Source organism: Adiantum capillus-veneris, chromosome 26 (genome assembly GCF_014529385.1).
Source record: "Adiantum capillus-veneris isolate H3 chromosome 26, ASM1452938v2, whole genome shotgun sequence".
Lineage (NCBI taxonomy): Eukaryota > Viridiplantae > Streptophyta > Polypodiopsida > Polypodiales > Pteridaceae > Adiantum > Adiantum capillus-veneris.
In genome coordinates this window covers 85841940-85859698 of record NC_140956.1, presented here as the reverse complement: position 1 = coordinate 85859698, position 17759 = coordinate 85841940, and the positions used below count along the sequence as shown (strand labels likewise).

The following is a 17759-nucleotide window of genomic DNA, read 5'->3' as shown; positions in this document are numbered from 1 at the left end:
TGCAAAGCAATGGTGTGTCAGGGGAGACTCAACATGTTGGAGGACCCCTCAAATAGGATTGGAGGTAACCATGCTATTGTGCACGGGACTGAGTTGGCAGCTTGGGAGTGCTTATATATGACCTTGAGGATTTCAGATGTTTGGCAGCATGCAGGTTTTGTGTGGCCCCGAGACAGCTTATCTTTCTCTCGCTCTAACAGTAGAGTAGGAGGAGTGAATCTATCTCGAATAGATCGCTTCTACGCCAGTGACCGCACCTATGACATGGGAGGATCTGTTTGCATTCTGGCAAGGACTACTTTTTCAAATGATGCGCTAGTGACTCTTACTGTGACAGACACAAGGAGGGGTGAGAGTGCAATGCTGCACATCCCCGAAAGAATTTTTCTAGATACAGAGCTCAAAGAGTGGGTGGTGGCACTTTGGACAGAGAGTTTGGGCACTCAAGCACCCCTGCTAATAGTGTGGCCGTTAGACTTGCTGAGCTTAGTCGCTTCTTTTTCGAAGAAGCGTCTCACATGGGGCATTGCTTTCTTAAAGCGGATGTACGAGCGCCACCCTGACAGTCCTTGGTTGGAGGAGCAGATGCAACGGGCTTGATAAGAGCTGACCACCATTGAGGAGCGGCGTCATGAGTTTGCCTTTCATCGGCTGGCATCTCAGTGGACCCACGTAGGCGACGGAGTTAATACGGAGTTCTTTGAGATTGTGGGGCCTCGCCATGTGCGCACTAGTGTTAGCCAATTGAGGAGATATAACATGCTTGGACACTCCAAGCGAGGAATCAATAGCAACACACGAACAGAAACTTCAAAATCATTGAATTTTAATATATATATATATAGAGAGAGAGAGAGAGAGAGAGAAAGAGTCCACACGGCCCAACGTAGTTCCGTGCCCAGAGGTATTGGCCCCAAAGTCTGGCGCCCCTTTCGCTATTTCTTTATCATTAATCAATACAATGTACAACTAATGAGGGACCTCTGCTCTGAGACTCTGCGTCTAGATGTCCCTGCAAAGTGAGGCCCCAATGGTTCTTATAAACTGTACATGGGATGCCCAAGAGCAAATCCAAAAAGAAATCAGTTCAAAAGCACTTTCATCCAAAACCTCTGGTCCCCAAAAGCTAGCACTGGAGATTCACAAAAGCAACCAGCGTAATTTGTGCAAATACATACAGCCTGCCACATGGCACCTGCAAGTAGATAGCAAAAATTCTGTATGGCCTTGCCACGTCAGCATGTCAACGCATTTTACGAAAATCCCTTTTAGGATTCAAGCTTTTGTCTTTTAGGGTTTCGGGCCCCACGGTCGATGCTTCATAAGTTCTTCAAGTTAGTCCGTTCAGTTTCTCTTGTCCACTTGACCATTTCTCTGTCAAATGGTCATGCCACGTCATCACTTTGTGACATACCCCCCTCCTGAAAGAATTATAATCGCCCTCGATTATGCCTGCAAAATCAAACATAAGCCATAAACCAGTTCAGTAGACACTAAGTACCGACGCACTAGACGACACAAATCCAGCCCACAAAGACGACAGTCACGTAACAACAAATCACATTCATATCAAATCACATAGAATCCATCGAGATCTAGGACCATCATTCCTGGCAACATGTTTAGCAATCACATCTAGATCCACATCAGACCTCATTGATGTCGAATTAACTAATTCTTATTGCGATCATGTCCATAGAATCACAAGACTGAAATGTTGCAGTCATTTAGTCTTTCAAACCTACACTCAACACGATCACCTGAGTGAGCACACATAAATCAGATTCATTTTCAGGAATTCCCATGTCGAAGTACTTCTTTTATTAAGTCATGCAGCAGAATACTGTCAGCTCATCAGTATCCCTGAAATCCAAAGGAAAATCAGTGACTTTATTCCATCTGGGTAACCTATGACAAAGGAGCGGAGTGACTCCCCTCTTGTGCAGTCTTGTCTGCACCAGATTCAACCCTGCTGATCTCCGGGATCTCTCACGATAGTCAATGCTAGACCGAAAGCCTCATGGTAAAAATCGAATATCTAAGGAGTATCTGCTAGGTCCTCCTGCTCCATCCACTTCGCATTCAATGCCGGGTAGTTCTTGACTAAGAACCGCAGTTCACTATACCTTTCTCTTTCCTTTCCTTGTGAGCCAGTATCTGATCCGCAACGAGAATCTCTACGCTCTCTTCTACTTCATTTTGCTCCTTAGGCTCCCTGTCGACTGGCACCTCACCCTTAAAAGGTTTCAAGAGACTCACATAAAAAGCATTGTGAATCTTCCAAGTATCTGGCAACTTCATTCTAAAGGATACATCATTTATCTTCTCTTGAATCTGGAAAGGGCCATGGTACCGCATTCTTAGCTTTGGAAAAAGCCGCTCCTTTCCCTTTCGTTTCCTTAGGCGTGCCTTCTCAAGCCGTAAGAGCATCCAATCATCTTCCTTCAACTGCAAGTCACGTCGATGTCTGTCAGCTGCCTTCTTATGCCGTGCTTATACTTCTCAAAAGCCTCGCGAAACTTGGCAAAAGCAGTGTTCAAATCTCTCAAATATTGATCCGCTTCAAAAATCTTATCCGGGTCTAGGGAATTCTTTGATCTACTGGCTGATTCTCTTTTCCTTTCTTTCCTTGTGCCCTAGGACTTGTGGGTAACTTTGCTAGCTTCCCCTGTCCATTGGCAAGTCAGTTTCAATCATCGGAACCTTGAGATGCACTATGATCTGATCCCCTTTCTCCAGAATCCTCTCATGAACTTGCATCTGGTTCCCTTAGTTCGTTGGAACCTTCGGATGTGCTACCATCTGATTTTTTCCAAAAAATCTTGTGATGAGTTGTCATCCGGATCCCCTGATTCATTCTTTTCACTGGCTGACTCTTGCCCTGTTGAGGTGGACACTATGTTGTCCATAGGATAAGTCAATGAGCCGGCATCCGTTCCAAATCGTTGCTTATCATGTACCATGAGTCTCTGAATGGAGTCAAACTTCTGGTTCAGACAATAGTCTCGAATCTCTTTTGGCAAACCACAGTAAAACCGCTCGATCAGGTCTCTCTGGCAAATAAGTATCCCAAAACCTCTAGCAGTAGTCATCCAATGTATGTTTTTTAGTCATTCTCAAGTGATGCCAAGCCATGATGTCATCTCTTTCCTCTGATTTCCAAGTTGACATGGAAATTTTCTTGAATTTTAACCACGTCACAGGTGCTTCCGTGTGTAATAACAAAGTAGACCCCCATGTCTATGCAATTCCCTTCCAGTAAGATGGCGCCCTTCGCACCTTGCAGTGTTTTGTGAACCAGCCTCCAAAGAAGGTGACGTCAAACTATCGTACAAACTCAAGGGCTTGATGGGTGCCCTGATAGCCTGAAACGTCTCAAACCTGACGGCCTGACTCCATTCCTTGAACTCTCGTCTTCTTGCTCATCTAGTCACTGTCCAAAAAGGACAAGCTCTCCTCCTCTGAACTGCTAGATGCCCGCTAGATGCCCTTCACCCCGAAACGTGGTGTTTCACCCCAAAATTTCTCAACAATCCATCGCTGAAGTGGAAACTCAGTGGCAGAAAGCCACCGAACCACCCATCAAACCGGCATGGGATGCCCAAAAGCAAACAGTTCAAAAGCACTTTCACCCAAAATCCCCAAAAGCTAACATTGGAGATTCCCAAAAGCAACCAACGTAATTTGCGAAAATCCATACAGCCTGCCACGTGGAAGCTGCAACGCAAATCGCGGAAATTTCGTACGACCCCTGCCACGTCAGCATGTTAGCACATTTTACGGAAATCCGTTTCAAGGTTCAAGCTTCTATCTTTTAGGGTTTCGGGCCCCACGACCGATGCTTTGTAAGTTCTTCAAGTTAGTCTGTTCAGTTTCTCTTGTCCACTTGGCCATTTCTCAGATGGTCATGCCACGTCATAACTTTGTGACAGGAGACTTGATGGATCAATTGCTTCAGAGCCTGAGGATATGCGTGCAATTGCTACTGACTTTTACCATGAGTTGCTTTCAGTTGAGCCATAGTCAGAGCGCCAAGGTGCATGCAGAGAGCAGGTTTGGGCACAAATGCCTTGCCTAGTAAATGAGGAGAAGCGTCAGAGACTAGAAATGCCTCTCCAGTTAAAGGAGCTCATGAGGCCCTCAAGGCACTCCCTGAGGTAGCTGCCCACGGGAGGATGGTTTCACTCCCAATTTTTTTTGGGAGTACTAGGAGCTGCTTGGTTCGGATTTATGTAGCGCATATCAGCACATTTTACACATTGGTGAGATGCCTGACAGCATGAGTGAGGGTCTGATATACCTTATTTCCCAAGGAGGGCGGCTCCTTGGATGAGATTCGGCACTGGCAGCCCATCACCGTTCTCAACTCAGCCTACAAAATCTTAGCAAAGGCTCTGAGTTTAAGGATTCAGCTACTACTTGACAGCATTAAACATGAGACTCAGACAGGCTTTGTCAAGGAGTGCAGTATCCTTGACAACATCTTTACCTTTTGGGAGGTGTTTGCCCTCAAATGTCTCCAAGGAGAGGATCTTATCATACTCCTCGATTTTGAGAAGGCTTACGACAGAGTTGACTGGGATTCCTTGGAGGGCACTCTGCACACGATGGGATTTTAAGAGGCTTGGATGATAGGAGTGTCAGCTCTCTACAAATGCGCGCACAGTCACGTGCTCTTGGCAGGGGGAAGAAGGAAACGCTTCATGCTCACGCGTTCAATTACACTAGGTTTCCCTCTTGCCCCCTTCCTCTTGCTCTTCTATGCTCAGCCGATGAGCAGAGTTTTGACTTCCCAGGAGGTTGGTTTGCGTGGTTTAGAGCTCCCTATTAAGGGAGACGATCTGCTTGACGCTGAGTTAGTTGACGACTCAAGCATGTACTTGGAGGGCCATGAGGCCAATCTGCACAGGGGTGAGCAGGTTATTGAGGTGTTTTGTAGTGCATCAGGAGCACTGATCAACTGGAGGAAGACTGTAGCTTTCAAGGTTGACACTGCTCCTATGCCTGATTGGTTGCTCGGAGAGAGCTTCATCTGGATCCCCCCAGGGGCCTCTGTACGTTATCTGGTGTCAGGTGTAACGGAAGAGAATAAGGATTTTGCTCGGATCTAGTACTCCGCACACAAACACAAGGGATACTTTGCTTCACTTGAGAGATTGAATTGAACTAAAACAAAGAGAGACAAGAGAGAGAAAAGAGACGACACAAGGATGTCGGTCCCCAACCCTCAAGCACCCCCTTGCTCTGTTGCCAGAGCAAATGCTTTCTTTATTCTTGCACAATGTTGATACAGTGACTAAATGTTGAGATGTTGATGCTAAGGGGTACTGATGTTGTGGTACTTGATGACGACTATGTCGATGACGACGATGACGACTGTGACGATGACGATGTGACGATGTCGTCAAGTCCGAGATCTGTGGTCACAATGACGAAGGTGTCGCCGTCAAGATATGGACTGCGATGACGATGACGATGTCGATGACAACGATGGTGTCGATGACGACTGCGTCAAGGCTGAAAACTGGAATCGCTAGACTTCCTCCTGGGGATTTGCTATTGCTGCGGTACTGCGGCTTGGATCTGCAACCGTCGAGTTGCACTAATGCTGAAAATGCAAAAACGCAAGGCTGTCTTGGCTGGATATGTAAAACGCTAGGCTGATCTTGGTTCTGCTTGGCTGATGTGGCAAGGATCTGCTACGGGATGGGGAGGATCCGCGAAGCTAAGGGCTTAAACTGAAAACGTTGGTGGCTAATGGCTGAAAACGCTGATTTGCTGATGCTGAAAACGCTGGGCTGAACTGCTGAGAAAACGCTAGGGAGCCTGAGGGTGCCTGCCGGTCTGCTACAGTGCCTGCCCTTTTTGTGTCCCTGCTTCTTCTGCTTCTACTGAGTGCCCAATGGTTTCTTTTATAGCTCTTCGCAATATGCCCTACCTACTTTTCCAACAAAAGTCACTTATTAAATAATAAGCGAAAAATGTGTACTTTGGAAAAAAGGGTTCTATGCTCTGCAAAATGCTCGTGCTAAAATGATTGTACTATGCAAGAAAGGGTATGCAACTATGACTCGCCTGGACATGCACGTCCTGCTAGAGGCTCACAAAGGTGCCAAGCTCAGTCCTAAGCTAATGACCCATGCAAGACTGTGGCGGAAGCATGTCCACATAGCGCAAGAGAAGTGCGCACGTGACATCCCCCCCTGTTAAAAGTAAGTCACAACTACCCAACTTCTATCTGTAGACTGTACTTATGATGCTGACTGATGAATGTTTCTGATGCTATGGATGCATCACCAATGAATATTCCTCCAAACGGGTGGATACTATGGATGTAGGTACTACTATGATGTAAACACCGACCATACGAGTTACTAGGTAGCCTTACTACTGTCGCGGAATACCAACCTTCGTGCTGACTCTGCCTGCAAGCAAGCACTACCACCCGAATAGTCCTGTCGTGAAAACATTGAGGGTGAAGCTGAAAGGTAAGGGTGCTCGGAGAAAAATCCAAGGGTTTCTTGTCGACTGCAGTGGATGCACGTTACATGCGAATGCAAATGCAGAAGAGGTTAAGGATCTTGTCTCCAACTCCTTCCATATCCGCATAAGAGGCTAGTAGATCTTGGTACTCAAGATCTGGGTTTTCGTGCATCCGATGTCGATCTTCCTTCAAAGGCATGGCAATGAAGAAGGGATCTGGTAAGTCCATGGTCGGGGCTCAAAGATTCTTCTGGAAAAAAAAAACTAGGAGAGGTTCCTTGGGTTCTTTGGTTCAACTTGGGTTCTTGATGATTCTTGAGTTCTTGGGGTTCTTGGTTTTTTATGGTTCTTTCCTAGAGTTTGCAAAGCCGAAGCACGCACAGAACTCTAATACCAATGTCAGGTGCCGCGGAAGAGAATCTCCGATCTAGTACTCCCCACACAAACACGAGGGATAGTTTGCTTCACTTGAGAGACTGAACTGAACTGAAAGAAAGAGAGACAAGAGAGAAAAAAGAGACGACACAAGGACGTCGGGTCCCAACCCTCAAGGGCCCAATTGCTTTGTTGCCAGAGCAAGTACTTTCTTTATTCTTGCACAATGCTGATACAATGACTAAATGTTGAGATGCTGATGCTAAGGGGTGATGATGTTGTGGTACTTGATGACGACTATGTCGACGACGACGACGACGATGACAACTGTGACGATGTCGTCAAGTCCGGGATCTGTGATGACGATGACGATGACAAAGGTGTCGTTGTCAAGATAGGGACCGCGATGACGATGACGATGTCGACGACGACGATGGTGTCGATGACGACGGCATCAAGGCTGAAAACTGAAATCGCTAGACTTCTTGCTGGGGATCTACTACTGTTACGGTATTGCGGCTTGGATCTGCATCCGCCAAGTCGCACTAATGCTGAAAATGCAAAAATGCCAGGCTGTCTTGGCTGGATCTGCAAAACGCTAGGCTGATCTGGTTGGAACTGAAAACGCTATGTTGATCTGGGTTCTGCTTGGCCGATGTGGCTAGGATCTGCTACGGGATGGGGAGGATCCACAAAGCTAAGGACTGAAACTAAAAACGCTGGTGGCTGATGGCTGAAAACGCTGATTTGCTGATGCTGAAAACGCTGGACTGAACCGCTGAGAAAACATTGGGCTGCCTGAGGGTGCCTGCCCTTTTTGTGTCTCTGCTTCTTCTGCTTCTACTGAGTGCCCAATGGTTTCTTTTATAGCTCTTTCGCAATTTGCCCTACCTACTTTCCAAACAGAAGTCACTTATTAAGTAATGAGTGAAAAATATGTACTTCGGAAAAAAGGGTTCTATGCTCTGGAAAATGCTCATGCTGAAATGACTGTACTGTGCAAGAAAGGGTATGCAACTATGACTGGCCAGGCTCAGTCCTAAGCCAATGACTCATGCAAGACTGTAGCGCAAGTGAAGTGCACACATGACATTTGGGTTGTTAGGTTGGCTTGGATTTGTCTCCGGAGCAGAAGACTGCTCCCCTCGTCCTTTTCATTCATCCTCATGTCTTGGTGTGTCCCATCCATCGGGAATGTTGGGTATGCAAGCCCGGTAATGGCGTCTAGCCTGTAAAAAACTCCCTTATAGCATGCAGGTGTAAGAGTCAGTCCAAGTTTAGTGTTGCATGGCAATTTTTGCCTCTATATGTAAGGTTATATATGCAATTCATCATAGCGTGTTCTTTAGCTTGTAGAGTATTGAATCTCTCTCTCTCTTCCTCGTCTGCTGCACCACAGCTTCTCACCATTGTGGAAAGACTAATCATCCTTCAGACAAATGCTTTAAGAACAATAAGCGATAGATCAATATGGTTGAAGGTGATGAAGATGGTGCAGCACCAATGCTTTTCGTAGAAAGTGATGTCTTGTAGTTTTCAGTTTGTCTTTATGTTTCCTTTCTGTCGGTCAGTCATCAATAATTCTACGGCTTATAGACACTGCCACATAAAAAGTGGTAAGACCACTCTTTGTTGTTTGGTCCGGTTCTGGTATTTCTCACATTGATGGTTGTTTGAGGGAAGTACACACACACACACCTATACTATAGTCAAGGGGGGAGGCTTCTACTCAAGGGTTCAGGGGAATGAACTCTGCCATGGTCTGTCTGTCTCGAGTCCATTGTCAGTGGTTTGGGCTTGAGGGGGGGTTTGTTGGGTATGCAAGCCCGGTAATGGCGTCTAGCCTGTGGGAAACTCCCTTATAGCATGCAGGTGCAAGAGTCAGTCCAAGTTTAGTGTTGCATGGCAATTTTTTCCTTTATATGTAAGGTTATATTTGCAATTCATCATAGCTTGCAGAGTATCGAATCTCTCTCTCTCTCTTCCTCGTCTGCAGCTTCTCGCCATGCCTCCTTAGGCCTGCAACCCATCAAGGAAGACCTCCAATTCGGATATGTCTTTCTATGCTTTGTACTCTCTCCTTTTCTTTAATAACAGACAAAACTTCTTCGGAAAAGCTTTACTGGTTTACCTTAGTAGTACACTTGTCTTCTTCAATCTTTGGTGGGATTCCTTCCATTGTTGTTTGCTTTGTTGTCAACTATTGTACTTTTGTTTGAAGCTCTGCTATGTGTTCTTCCTTCTACCGTGTTTGACAAGATTGAGTTCAATCTGTACCACACTAAATCATCTATGGCATGCAATCGAGGACGTTTGCGATTCACGAGACTGTGACAACCACTAAATATATTTGTTGGTTTCTTTCCCTTGATTTTTATTTATTTTTTAGGACCCTCTTGTTAAAATCACAAATGCCCAGACATTGGGTGGCCAGTGTGAAACGGCCGTTGGCCGAGAGTTTCACCGGCAAGAGCCATGGCCAAGTAGCCACGAGATGGTTGGGCCGATCGGCACTGGAATCCAACTAGTAAATAAGTGGCTAGGCTCACTTAGAGACATTTAGGCCCCTCGGCAAGACTTTATAAGTTGGTGGGTACTAGGAATTAAACCAAAAGGAGAAAACTGGACACATGGCAGTAGGAGAGAAACCTGCAGGTCAAAATTCACTCCAGAAGGTCTCATCCAAGAGGGGGCGCCCAATTTGAGGCTGGCGGACTGATTTTTGAACACAAGTGCTCCACAGTGTGTTTGAGAGTAGTGGCTGCAAGTGATCACAGCTTTAACGGAAAGCTTGCCTTCTCCCTTGTCTCATGCAGTGTGATGATTTTCTCTCGTGCTTCTCTCTCCCCCCTTTGCACGTATTGTAATGCCCCACTAGTTGGGCTTCTTAGATGACCATGTACAATTCTAGGGTTTTATGCACGTTTGCCAAGGCAAGAGCCTTCTGTACAAGAACCGGATTAGATAATTGCTAATCCCCTTCAAGTACGCACAGTTCCATCGCAAAGGAATGCGAGAACGGAGAGTTTTCTCGCGTGAAACTGGTCTCTTTGAGGTTTCCCACAGGTAATATAGAATTACCAAAAAAAAAGAAATGTGTCTATGTGTGTGTGTGTGTGTGTGTGGAGAGAGAGAAAGTGTGAGAGAGGGTGTGTGTGTGTGGTGCAACCGGAGGCGTTCTGCCTTCGCCTGCAAACCCTAGCGGGTAGACTTCTACGCGCAGACGTTCAGACCTGTTGCGCGATCAGCCACTGTGCGCTCAGTCTTGCAAACCCTAGCACGTGTAAATCTTCGCATCAGCAGGAAGTGCAGGTCATTTTTGCGCTACTGCTCTTGAGCACGTCGTCGTCCCTGCGCGCGAGCCTGCAGTCCTGTGTGACAGGTTCGCCCCGCAAGCTCTGCACCCTACGAGCTTCCTGCTGCAGTGCGCCTCTGCATTCTGCACGACCTGCGTACCCTCAGTGGCCAGTGACTTGCAGCATTCAGTTTGTAGCACAGGTGGTACTCTCTACGCACGGTTCTGTTCGGTTTGTGCTCGGCTTCTGTTAGCCCGAAAGTTTCAAGCAGCCGGGTCCTGTACAGCCAACCTGTGTGAACAGATTTACTAAAAAGTTTGTGTTTATAGCAATCAAATATCAAAATCCCCCAAAAAAAAGAGTGTGTGTGTGTGTGTTAGCTTAGCATGGATTCGGCCGACCAATGAATATACAAGCGTCGGAAGGCCATGGAATCTTTAGATATGGATGCTTTAAGCCTTATCAAAGAATGTTTGCATGAGGACTTTGAGGATGTATGTCAAGCCTGGGAAGGATCCGCTCCCGTCATGGAAGTGCGCATCCCTATACAGGAGCTTATGGATCCTGTTGCTCAATACACACTTAACGCAGTGATTCTTTTTTTCCCGGGTAGAATGCCTACGGCTCAAGATGTAGGCCAATGGGTTGATTTCCTGCTCAAACGGCAAGCAGTCCGAGGGGTTTACTTCGGCGCACGCGAGTTCTATGAAGTCTTGCTGGCCGACATGGATGCTTGGGATGCTTTGCTTGAAATGTCTCCCTTTTTCTTCAATACGTAGATGACTCATGTACTACCCTGGGCTCTCACCAAGGACTATCAGAGTCTTATTCGTCAAAGTGTCCAGTCTGGGTTGAGGTGGTCGATTTTTCTCGCACTTGGCGTCATTTCCTTCCTTTGCTGGTTGCTCAGTTGGGCAAAGTCATTTCCCCTCCTAAGCTGGACGCAAACACAAACCGTTTTTGTATTCTGTGGGACACAAATATCCCCACACCAGCAAGTATTTCCATCGATTCTGGGGATCCATCGATTCTGGGGATGTAGTGGTTGGCAAGCATCCATTTAAGCTTAAGTGGGGCAAATTTGCAAATTCTTGCTTCGTTGTGGCAAATTCAGTCATATGCAGTCCGAATGTCCGGAACCAAACCTGCAACCACCGCCTTCAGACGTTCCTACTCCTCAACCTCACTCAAATCCGAAATCTTCTGCTGAGGTTCAAACCAAAGCTACTTCAACCTCCTCTCCGACAGCCGGGGCGAACAAAGGCAAAGGGAAACAACTACAATTGTCTGCACTTTCTGCCTCTCCGAATATTAAAGACAAAGGCAAAGAACAGGCTTCAACCTCCCACACTTGGATGGTGCCCAAGAAACCCGTTAAAGCTGCTACAGCCCGTATTCCGGCATCTTCTCGTAATTATGTGCCCCCTTTAAAAAATGTTGCTCAGAAAAAGCTCCCTTGTAATGACAACACTTCTTTGGCTGAAGCTTGGGACAAGGTGGTCCGCTCTTACAAAGAAGTTGTTACAGGCAAAGCCTCTTCATCGCAAGGTGCCTTTATTTTCAATCCTCACGGTCCAGGTCTTGACCCACCTCCTCAGGTGCTTGCAGCCGGGGAGGATATGTCGATGGGCACTGCTAATTGAGTTTTTTCCCCTTTTCCTATTTCCTCGCCCACTGTATATACCATATCAGAGTGCATACTTCTTTGAATTGCATCTCCTATAATGTGCGTGGGTTATGCAATCACGACAAGTGGCGGCTAACCTGGCACTATGTACATACATGTCAAGCGGACATTTTGGTTCTTCAGGAGCATAACCAGCATCAATTTGCAAGACAGACCTCTTATCTTGCGGGCTACTAGATAGCTTATGCAGGCTCAATCGGCTATTCTGGCGTGCTTATACTTGTTCGACACGAACTCTTCCCGACCTTGGTTTTCAATGACCCGGCTGGGAGATGGATGGTCATCCAATGTATTGTTAATGGAGAAGTTTTTGAATTTGGAGGCTTATATGCATACACAGCTCTTGCAAATAGGGCACGGTTGTGCAGTGCTATCTCCTCTTATTGTTGGCGTTCTAATGCATTTCTCTGTGGGGATTTTAATAATACACCTAACCTTGCGAATAAAACTACTGGGCATTCTCACATGCTTCATACGGAACGGCAATCATGGGATCAATTTATGTTGACATGTAATGGGCTTGATTTGTGGCCCCTATCGCATGCGACTGATCCAGGATTCACTTCTCAACATAATGCTCAATCTATGTATCGCGCTCGGCTAGATCGCTGGTATCTTTTTCACATGCAACAGTATGATGACTTTGTATGCAAGCTGACGATTGATTATGTTATGTGTCTTTCGGATCATTTTCCTGTATGCTTGAAACTTTGTTTTGGCTCTTTTGATGCCAATGATCGCCTGCCCAAGAAGAGGCTTTTGCATGTCAATAATGCTTATCTCAAGCATGAGCCTTTTTGCACTATGATTGTGGATATCATCCTGCCTTTGATCTCCCAGATATATGTTGATATGGACATAGCCTGGTTTCGCTTTGTTATGCGTGTTCAATGTGTTATCCACGATTATGGCAGGGATTATTTGTCACAATTAAGGGAACAAGTTAATCAGGCGAAGGATGTTTGTAACAGACTAATGCACTTGGCGAATCATTCTTCTCTTACTGACACTCAAGCGATTGAGTTGTTTTCTGCTCGCGCTATGTTACGGCACAATGATGAGAGGAAATTGGCCAAATGGCACACTTGAGCTCGACAACAAGCTTTTGCAGATAAAGGATGTCCTTCTAAACAATTTTTCCAACATTTGCATCACTACAGATAGTCTCAAGCTATACGGAGAGTTAAATTACCGTCAGGGGAATGGACCTCCACTTTACAAGAGCTAGCACTAGCCCTACATTCTCATTATGGCAAGATTTTTGAGGCCCCTTCTTCTCCCACGAGAGGAGCTTGCCAAGCGCGTCACATGTTACTATCACATGTTACTCCCATCCTTTCAATGCGGCAGGCTCAAGACTTGGCAGCTGCTTTCACTGAGCCGGAATTGCATGCCACCTTGCTTGATTTGGGTCGATGGAGAGCTCCTGGTTGGGATGGTCTCTCTGTGGAATTTTTCTTGTCCTTCTGGGATTATTTGAAGTTGCCTCTGTTGTTCATGATCAATACAGCTTGGGAACAACAGGAACTACCCTCCTCTTGAAAAGAAGGTTTGCTCAAGCTCATACCTAAGCATGCATTGTGCGAAGAATTCTCTCATTGGCGGCCTATTACACTTCTGCCTGTGGTATATAAATTAATGGCAAAAATGCTAGCTAACCGACTCGAATGCTTTGTGCATGAAGGCTTGCATCAATCTCAATACGGCTTCATTCCACGACATCAAATTATTGATAACCTCGCGAATGTCATCATTGGTATGGAATATGCAAAATACACTCGACAGAATGTCTTGCTCATGCACGTTGACATTGAAAAGGCCTTTGATACTGTTCTTTGGGATTATATTGCGGATACCATGCAACACTTTGGATTTGGGCCTAGGATATCCCGTGTCGTGTTTTTCTTGTATGCACACAGCACTTCTGCGGGCTTGCTGGATGGATCTCTTACAGAATCTTGGCCTTTGGGACGTTCAGTGAGGCAAGGCTTCCCTTTGAGTGCTCTGCTTTATGCGATCGCTACTCACCCCTTGTTTCTGTATTTGGATTCCTTGACTTCCAATGGTAGGCTACATGGCCTGACTTTACCTTCAGGACAGCAATTTGCTGGTCAGGCCTATGCGGATGACTCTTTGTTTATGCCTCGTAATCACTATGATGATGTACAACAAATTATGCATACTCTTCACTTGTTTGGATTGGCAACGTGTCTCAAAGTTAACTTTCGTAAATCCAAGCTATTGCCTCTGAAGGAGTGTGACTGGCATAAGATATTGTGGCCTAGGGAGATAGTTCCTCCACATGTTCTGGTTCGCCATTTGGTTTATCCATTGGGTTGCAATGTATCGACTATGCAAAAACTGGATTGGGTGCTCCAACGTCTAAATTCCAAGTTGAATTATTGGAAACTGTCCACATGGCCACTTCATGTACGTCACAGGATTGTCCAATGCATCCTTGTGGCTTATGTCCAGTTTTACTTACCTTTGTTATCCTGGCCTCGGTTGCGCTTGCAGTCCCTCATGTCCAATATTTTAGAGCATTTTTAGCGGACCTCGTCTACCAAGAAGGGTCTTCGGCTTCTCTCTATGGACAAGCTGTGTTCTCCCAAGCGGCTTGGAGGGTTAAATATTTTGGACTTGCGACGTCATCTTCTGGCTCGGAAAGCTATGTTGTTGCCAGTTTTGGTGGAGCAACGGCAACCCTGGGCTCTCATGGTCACACATTTGTGTACGCACATTGTCACTCCAGCTTTTGGTCATTGGCAATAGACTTATTTGGATATTGTTTTTTGGGAAGCTTGAAGGACACATTCCTGGATGTCCCTTTACTTCTTCTCTCATTGTTGATTGGAAAGTTGTCACTTCGCATTTGGCTTGGAATGGTCGACCATCTGCTGTGGGTAACTCTCTTCGTTTGGAGAGTCTGCATTGGAGCAAGGCCTTTGCTTCGACTTTGGTTCAACGGTCTCCTCGCCAAGAATATTTTCTTGCCCAAAAAGGAATCTGTCAGGTGCATCAGGTGCTTGATGACTCGGGTTATGTTCTTTCGTTCGCTGATGCAGTGTCCCGCTTTCAGTTGGGTCCTCACTATTCTTCTCTCTGGCGGGAAATTCAAAGGATGCTTGCTCATCACTCACCCATTCCTCCTTTGGATGTGGACTCTCGCTTCTCTGATTGGAATCTGGCTACTACTAGATTGGACTCAATCTCAGCTGGCAGTGTATATGCCATCTTTCAGTCTGATATATGGATTGTGCATCATGGTAATCAGTTGTGGTTGCTCCGAGTCATCCTTGTGGTGGCAACACACTTGTATTTGGCAGAGTCATCTACCTTTGAAGGAACGGGTTTCCTTGTGGCGCTGCTTGGTGGGAGCTCTACCTGTTGGCAGTGTATTACATGCTCGGCATATTGCGCCTTCCCACTGCCCCAGATGCCTTGAAAATGAGGAGACCGTGCCACACTTACTATGGCGTTGTCGCCACTCTAGAGCCTTCATTCGGCAAGTGTCGACTGCTCTTCGGCTGCGTTTTCCTTCCGGATCTTGTCGCAGACGCTTTTGGCTTTTTGGGGTGCTTCAGACATCGCATTCTCAGTTTGCGGTGTTCTTCACCTGGGTCAGATTTTGGACTCTGTGGGCCATCTGGCACCATAGGAACTCCTTAATGTTCCAAGGAACTTATGTTGACCCCTTCCCCTATTTCAAATCATCTCTTGATCAAGCACTGTATTTTGCTTATGACATTGGAGACATCACTCTTGATGCCTATAGGATTTACTTTGACTGTTTCTAGCTTTAGGAGCCTCATAGTGCTTCGCTCGTGGTATCCCTTTCTTTTCGTGGGTTTTCCTCGCTTTGAGGTTTCCCACTTGTAAATTAATCAAAGCAGATTTACAAAAAGAGTGTGTGTGTGTGTGTGTGTGTGTGTGTGTGTGTGCGTGCGTGCGTGTGCGTGCGCTTGAGGACCTGTTCATGTGCGTGCGCTATCATTCTTCCACATTGCAAATGTATGGGTAGTATTGTTGAGGTTAAGGTAAACAAAAGAAGTGACTGAGCACAAAAGCAAAGAGAGAAAAGTTTGAGTAAACCTTTGTCACTGTCAGCATTCTGCTGACAAGAAACCTTGAAAGTATATAGTAGTGATCGGCATTATCTCCCAACCAGACTTTTACCTACGCAAAAGGAAGTATTCCATCAGCATGAAGCACATACAATATATACACTGGTACAGATTAAATAGAAGGACAGAGTGAACAGAAACTTCAAAGGAGCAGCAACTGAACACAATGAGAATCACAGCAGCAAAGGTCTTTATACTTTATTTCGCTTCATTAAGAAGAGCTCTTCAAAAAATCAGCTAGCAGACTAATGTACAGTTCCTTATATCTATTTCATCTTATTAATAAGAGCCTTCAAAAACTAAGCAAGCAGACTTATGTGCAGTTCCTTATATCCCTTTCCTTAATCAGTGTATGCTCTCCTTTTGATTTCTCACCCCTCTACTTGCTTTCGTTGACTCTCTCTACTTCATTATTTGCTCCATTGTGTTCTAGATGCAGCCATTGTCTCTCCCTCGCCTGTTTTTGCTCCATTGTCTCTTTCTTGCTCAACCTTCTGCTGTTCATCCTGACGGTATTAGAGTACAGCTACACAATTAGGCACCAATAACCATACCTTTTCACTTGTATTTTCACACGCCTTCTACTCATAGACAATTGAGGGGTGGTAAATTCCTTTTTCTGCACCAACTTCATGGATTTATTAACACTTCTTTCTCAACAGGCTTGGACACTGACCCGTCCATGGCATAAGTCAATGATCTTGGCATCATAGAGAAACTGTCCAGAGCATGATCCAAAAGTTGTTGCATACTCGCAGGTTTTTGCTTCAAACAATATTGTTGAATTTCATTGGGTAGACCGCAACAATATCCTTCCATCTGCTCCTTCAAGGACACTTTTCGGAAAGAAGCCACTAGTAGGAACGTATCCCAATAATCTGATTGCAGGTTGAAAGGGTATCTTCCTCTTTCATCCTCAGATGATTCCATGTTATCAAAACATCGGCTTCCAACTAGGGAGTCAACCAAATAGATGAAAACAGATTTTTGAACTTAACCCCGTGCAGTAAAAGCGTACACCACCATGCCTGTGCATTCCCTTTGAGGTGGGATGCTATCACAAACTGATACGTGGCATGCACGTGGCATGGCCTAGCTGGCAAAACCCAGTCAAGGGATCTAAACCCTAACAAAGAGGAGCAGAAGAAGTTTCACCAACTTACAAATTATGGTCGAGAGGCCTAAAGGGGTTAGGTTTTTAACCCTATCCTCTCCCAACTTGCAAAACTTGGTTGGCCGAGGCACCTGAAGCCCTTAAAAATAAAGCAAAGGACCCAAATCTGCGTACAGCTGACGAAGTGGCACTACTGTATGGACATCCTCTATTTTTCACTAACTGCTGACGTGCCACTGTACGGGCTGCTCCGCGTTTTACGTTGCAGCCCATGGGACGCCAGATTTTTGGGTTACTGCTTTTGGAACCCAGTGCTTTTGGGAGTAGGGCTTTTCACATATGCTTTTTGGCCAAGGGCCTTTAAATAAGTTGCCAGGGCCTCTTCTCTACGCAGATTAGCTTGGGAGCACTGCGAGAGAGAGGACCCTCAGACATTGTACTCTTGCAAAGTAATAATAAAGAAATACCAAAAACGCTAGCTTGTCTGCTTCCGGCGATGGATGATGATGCTGATGCAAGCGCTAGTGGCTGGGAGATATGGCGATGACTGCTGATGCAAAAACGCCAAGGGTGAGGCTTGCTTTCCAAAAATGTTGGAATGAGGGGGAATCTGCTGCTTGGAGGGAATCCACCAAGGCTTGGTCTTGCTGAAAAGTTGCCTGTTGAGCTTGGCTCCTGTT

General features: G+C 45.9%; 1 protein-coding gene across 9 annotated transcripts in view; it reads right to left on the bottom strand.

Moving 5' to 3' along the window:
* LOC147423775 (P-loop containing nucleoside triphosphate hydrolases superfamily protein) overlaps nucleotides 1-17759 on the bottom strand; it is a 140296-nt gene that overhangs the window by 110293 nt on the left and 12244 nt on the right. For all 9 annotated transcript variants that reach the window (XR_015186604.1, XM_086501672.1, XM_086501669.1 and 6 more), the window contains exon 2: nucleotides 15934-16017. Coding sequence is in view for 8 of the 9 variants with exons in the window: in XM_086501672.1 (XP_086357798.1) it covers nucleotides 15934-16017 (84 nt within the window). In the remaining variant the exon portion in view is untranslated. The remainder of the gene's footprint in view (nucleotides 1-15933; nucleotides 16018-17759) is intronic.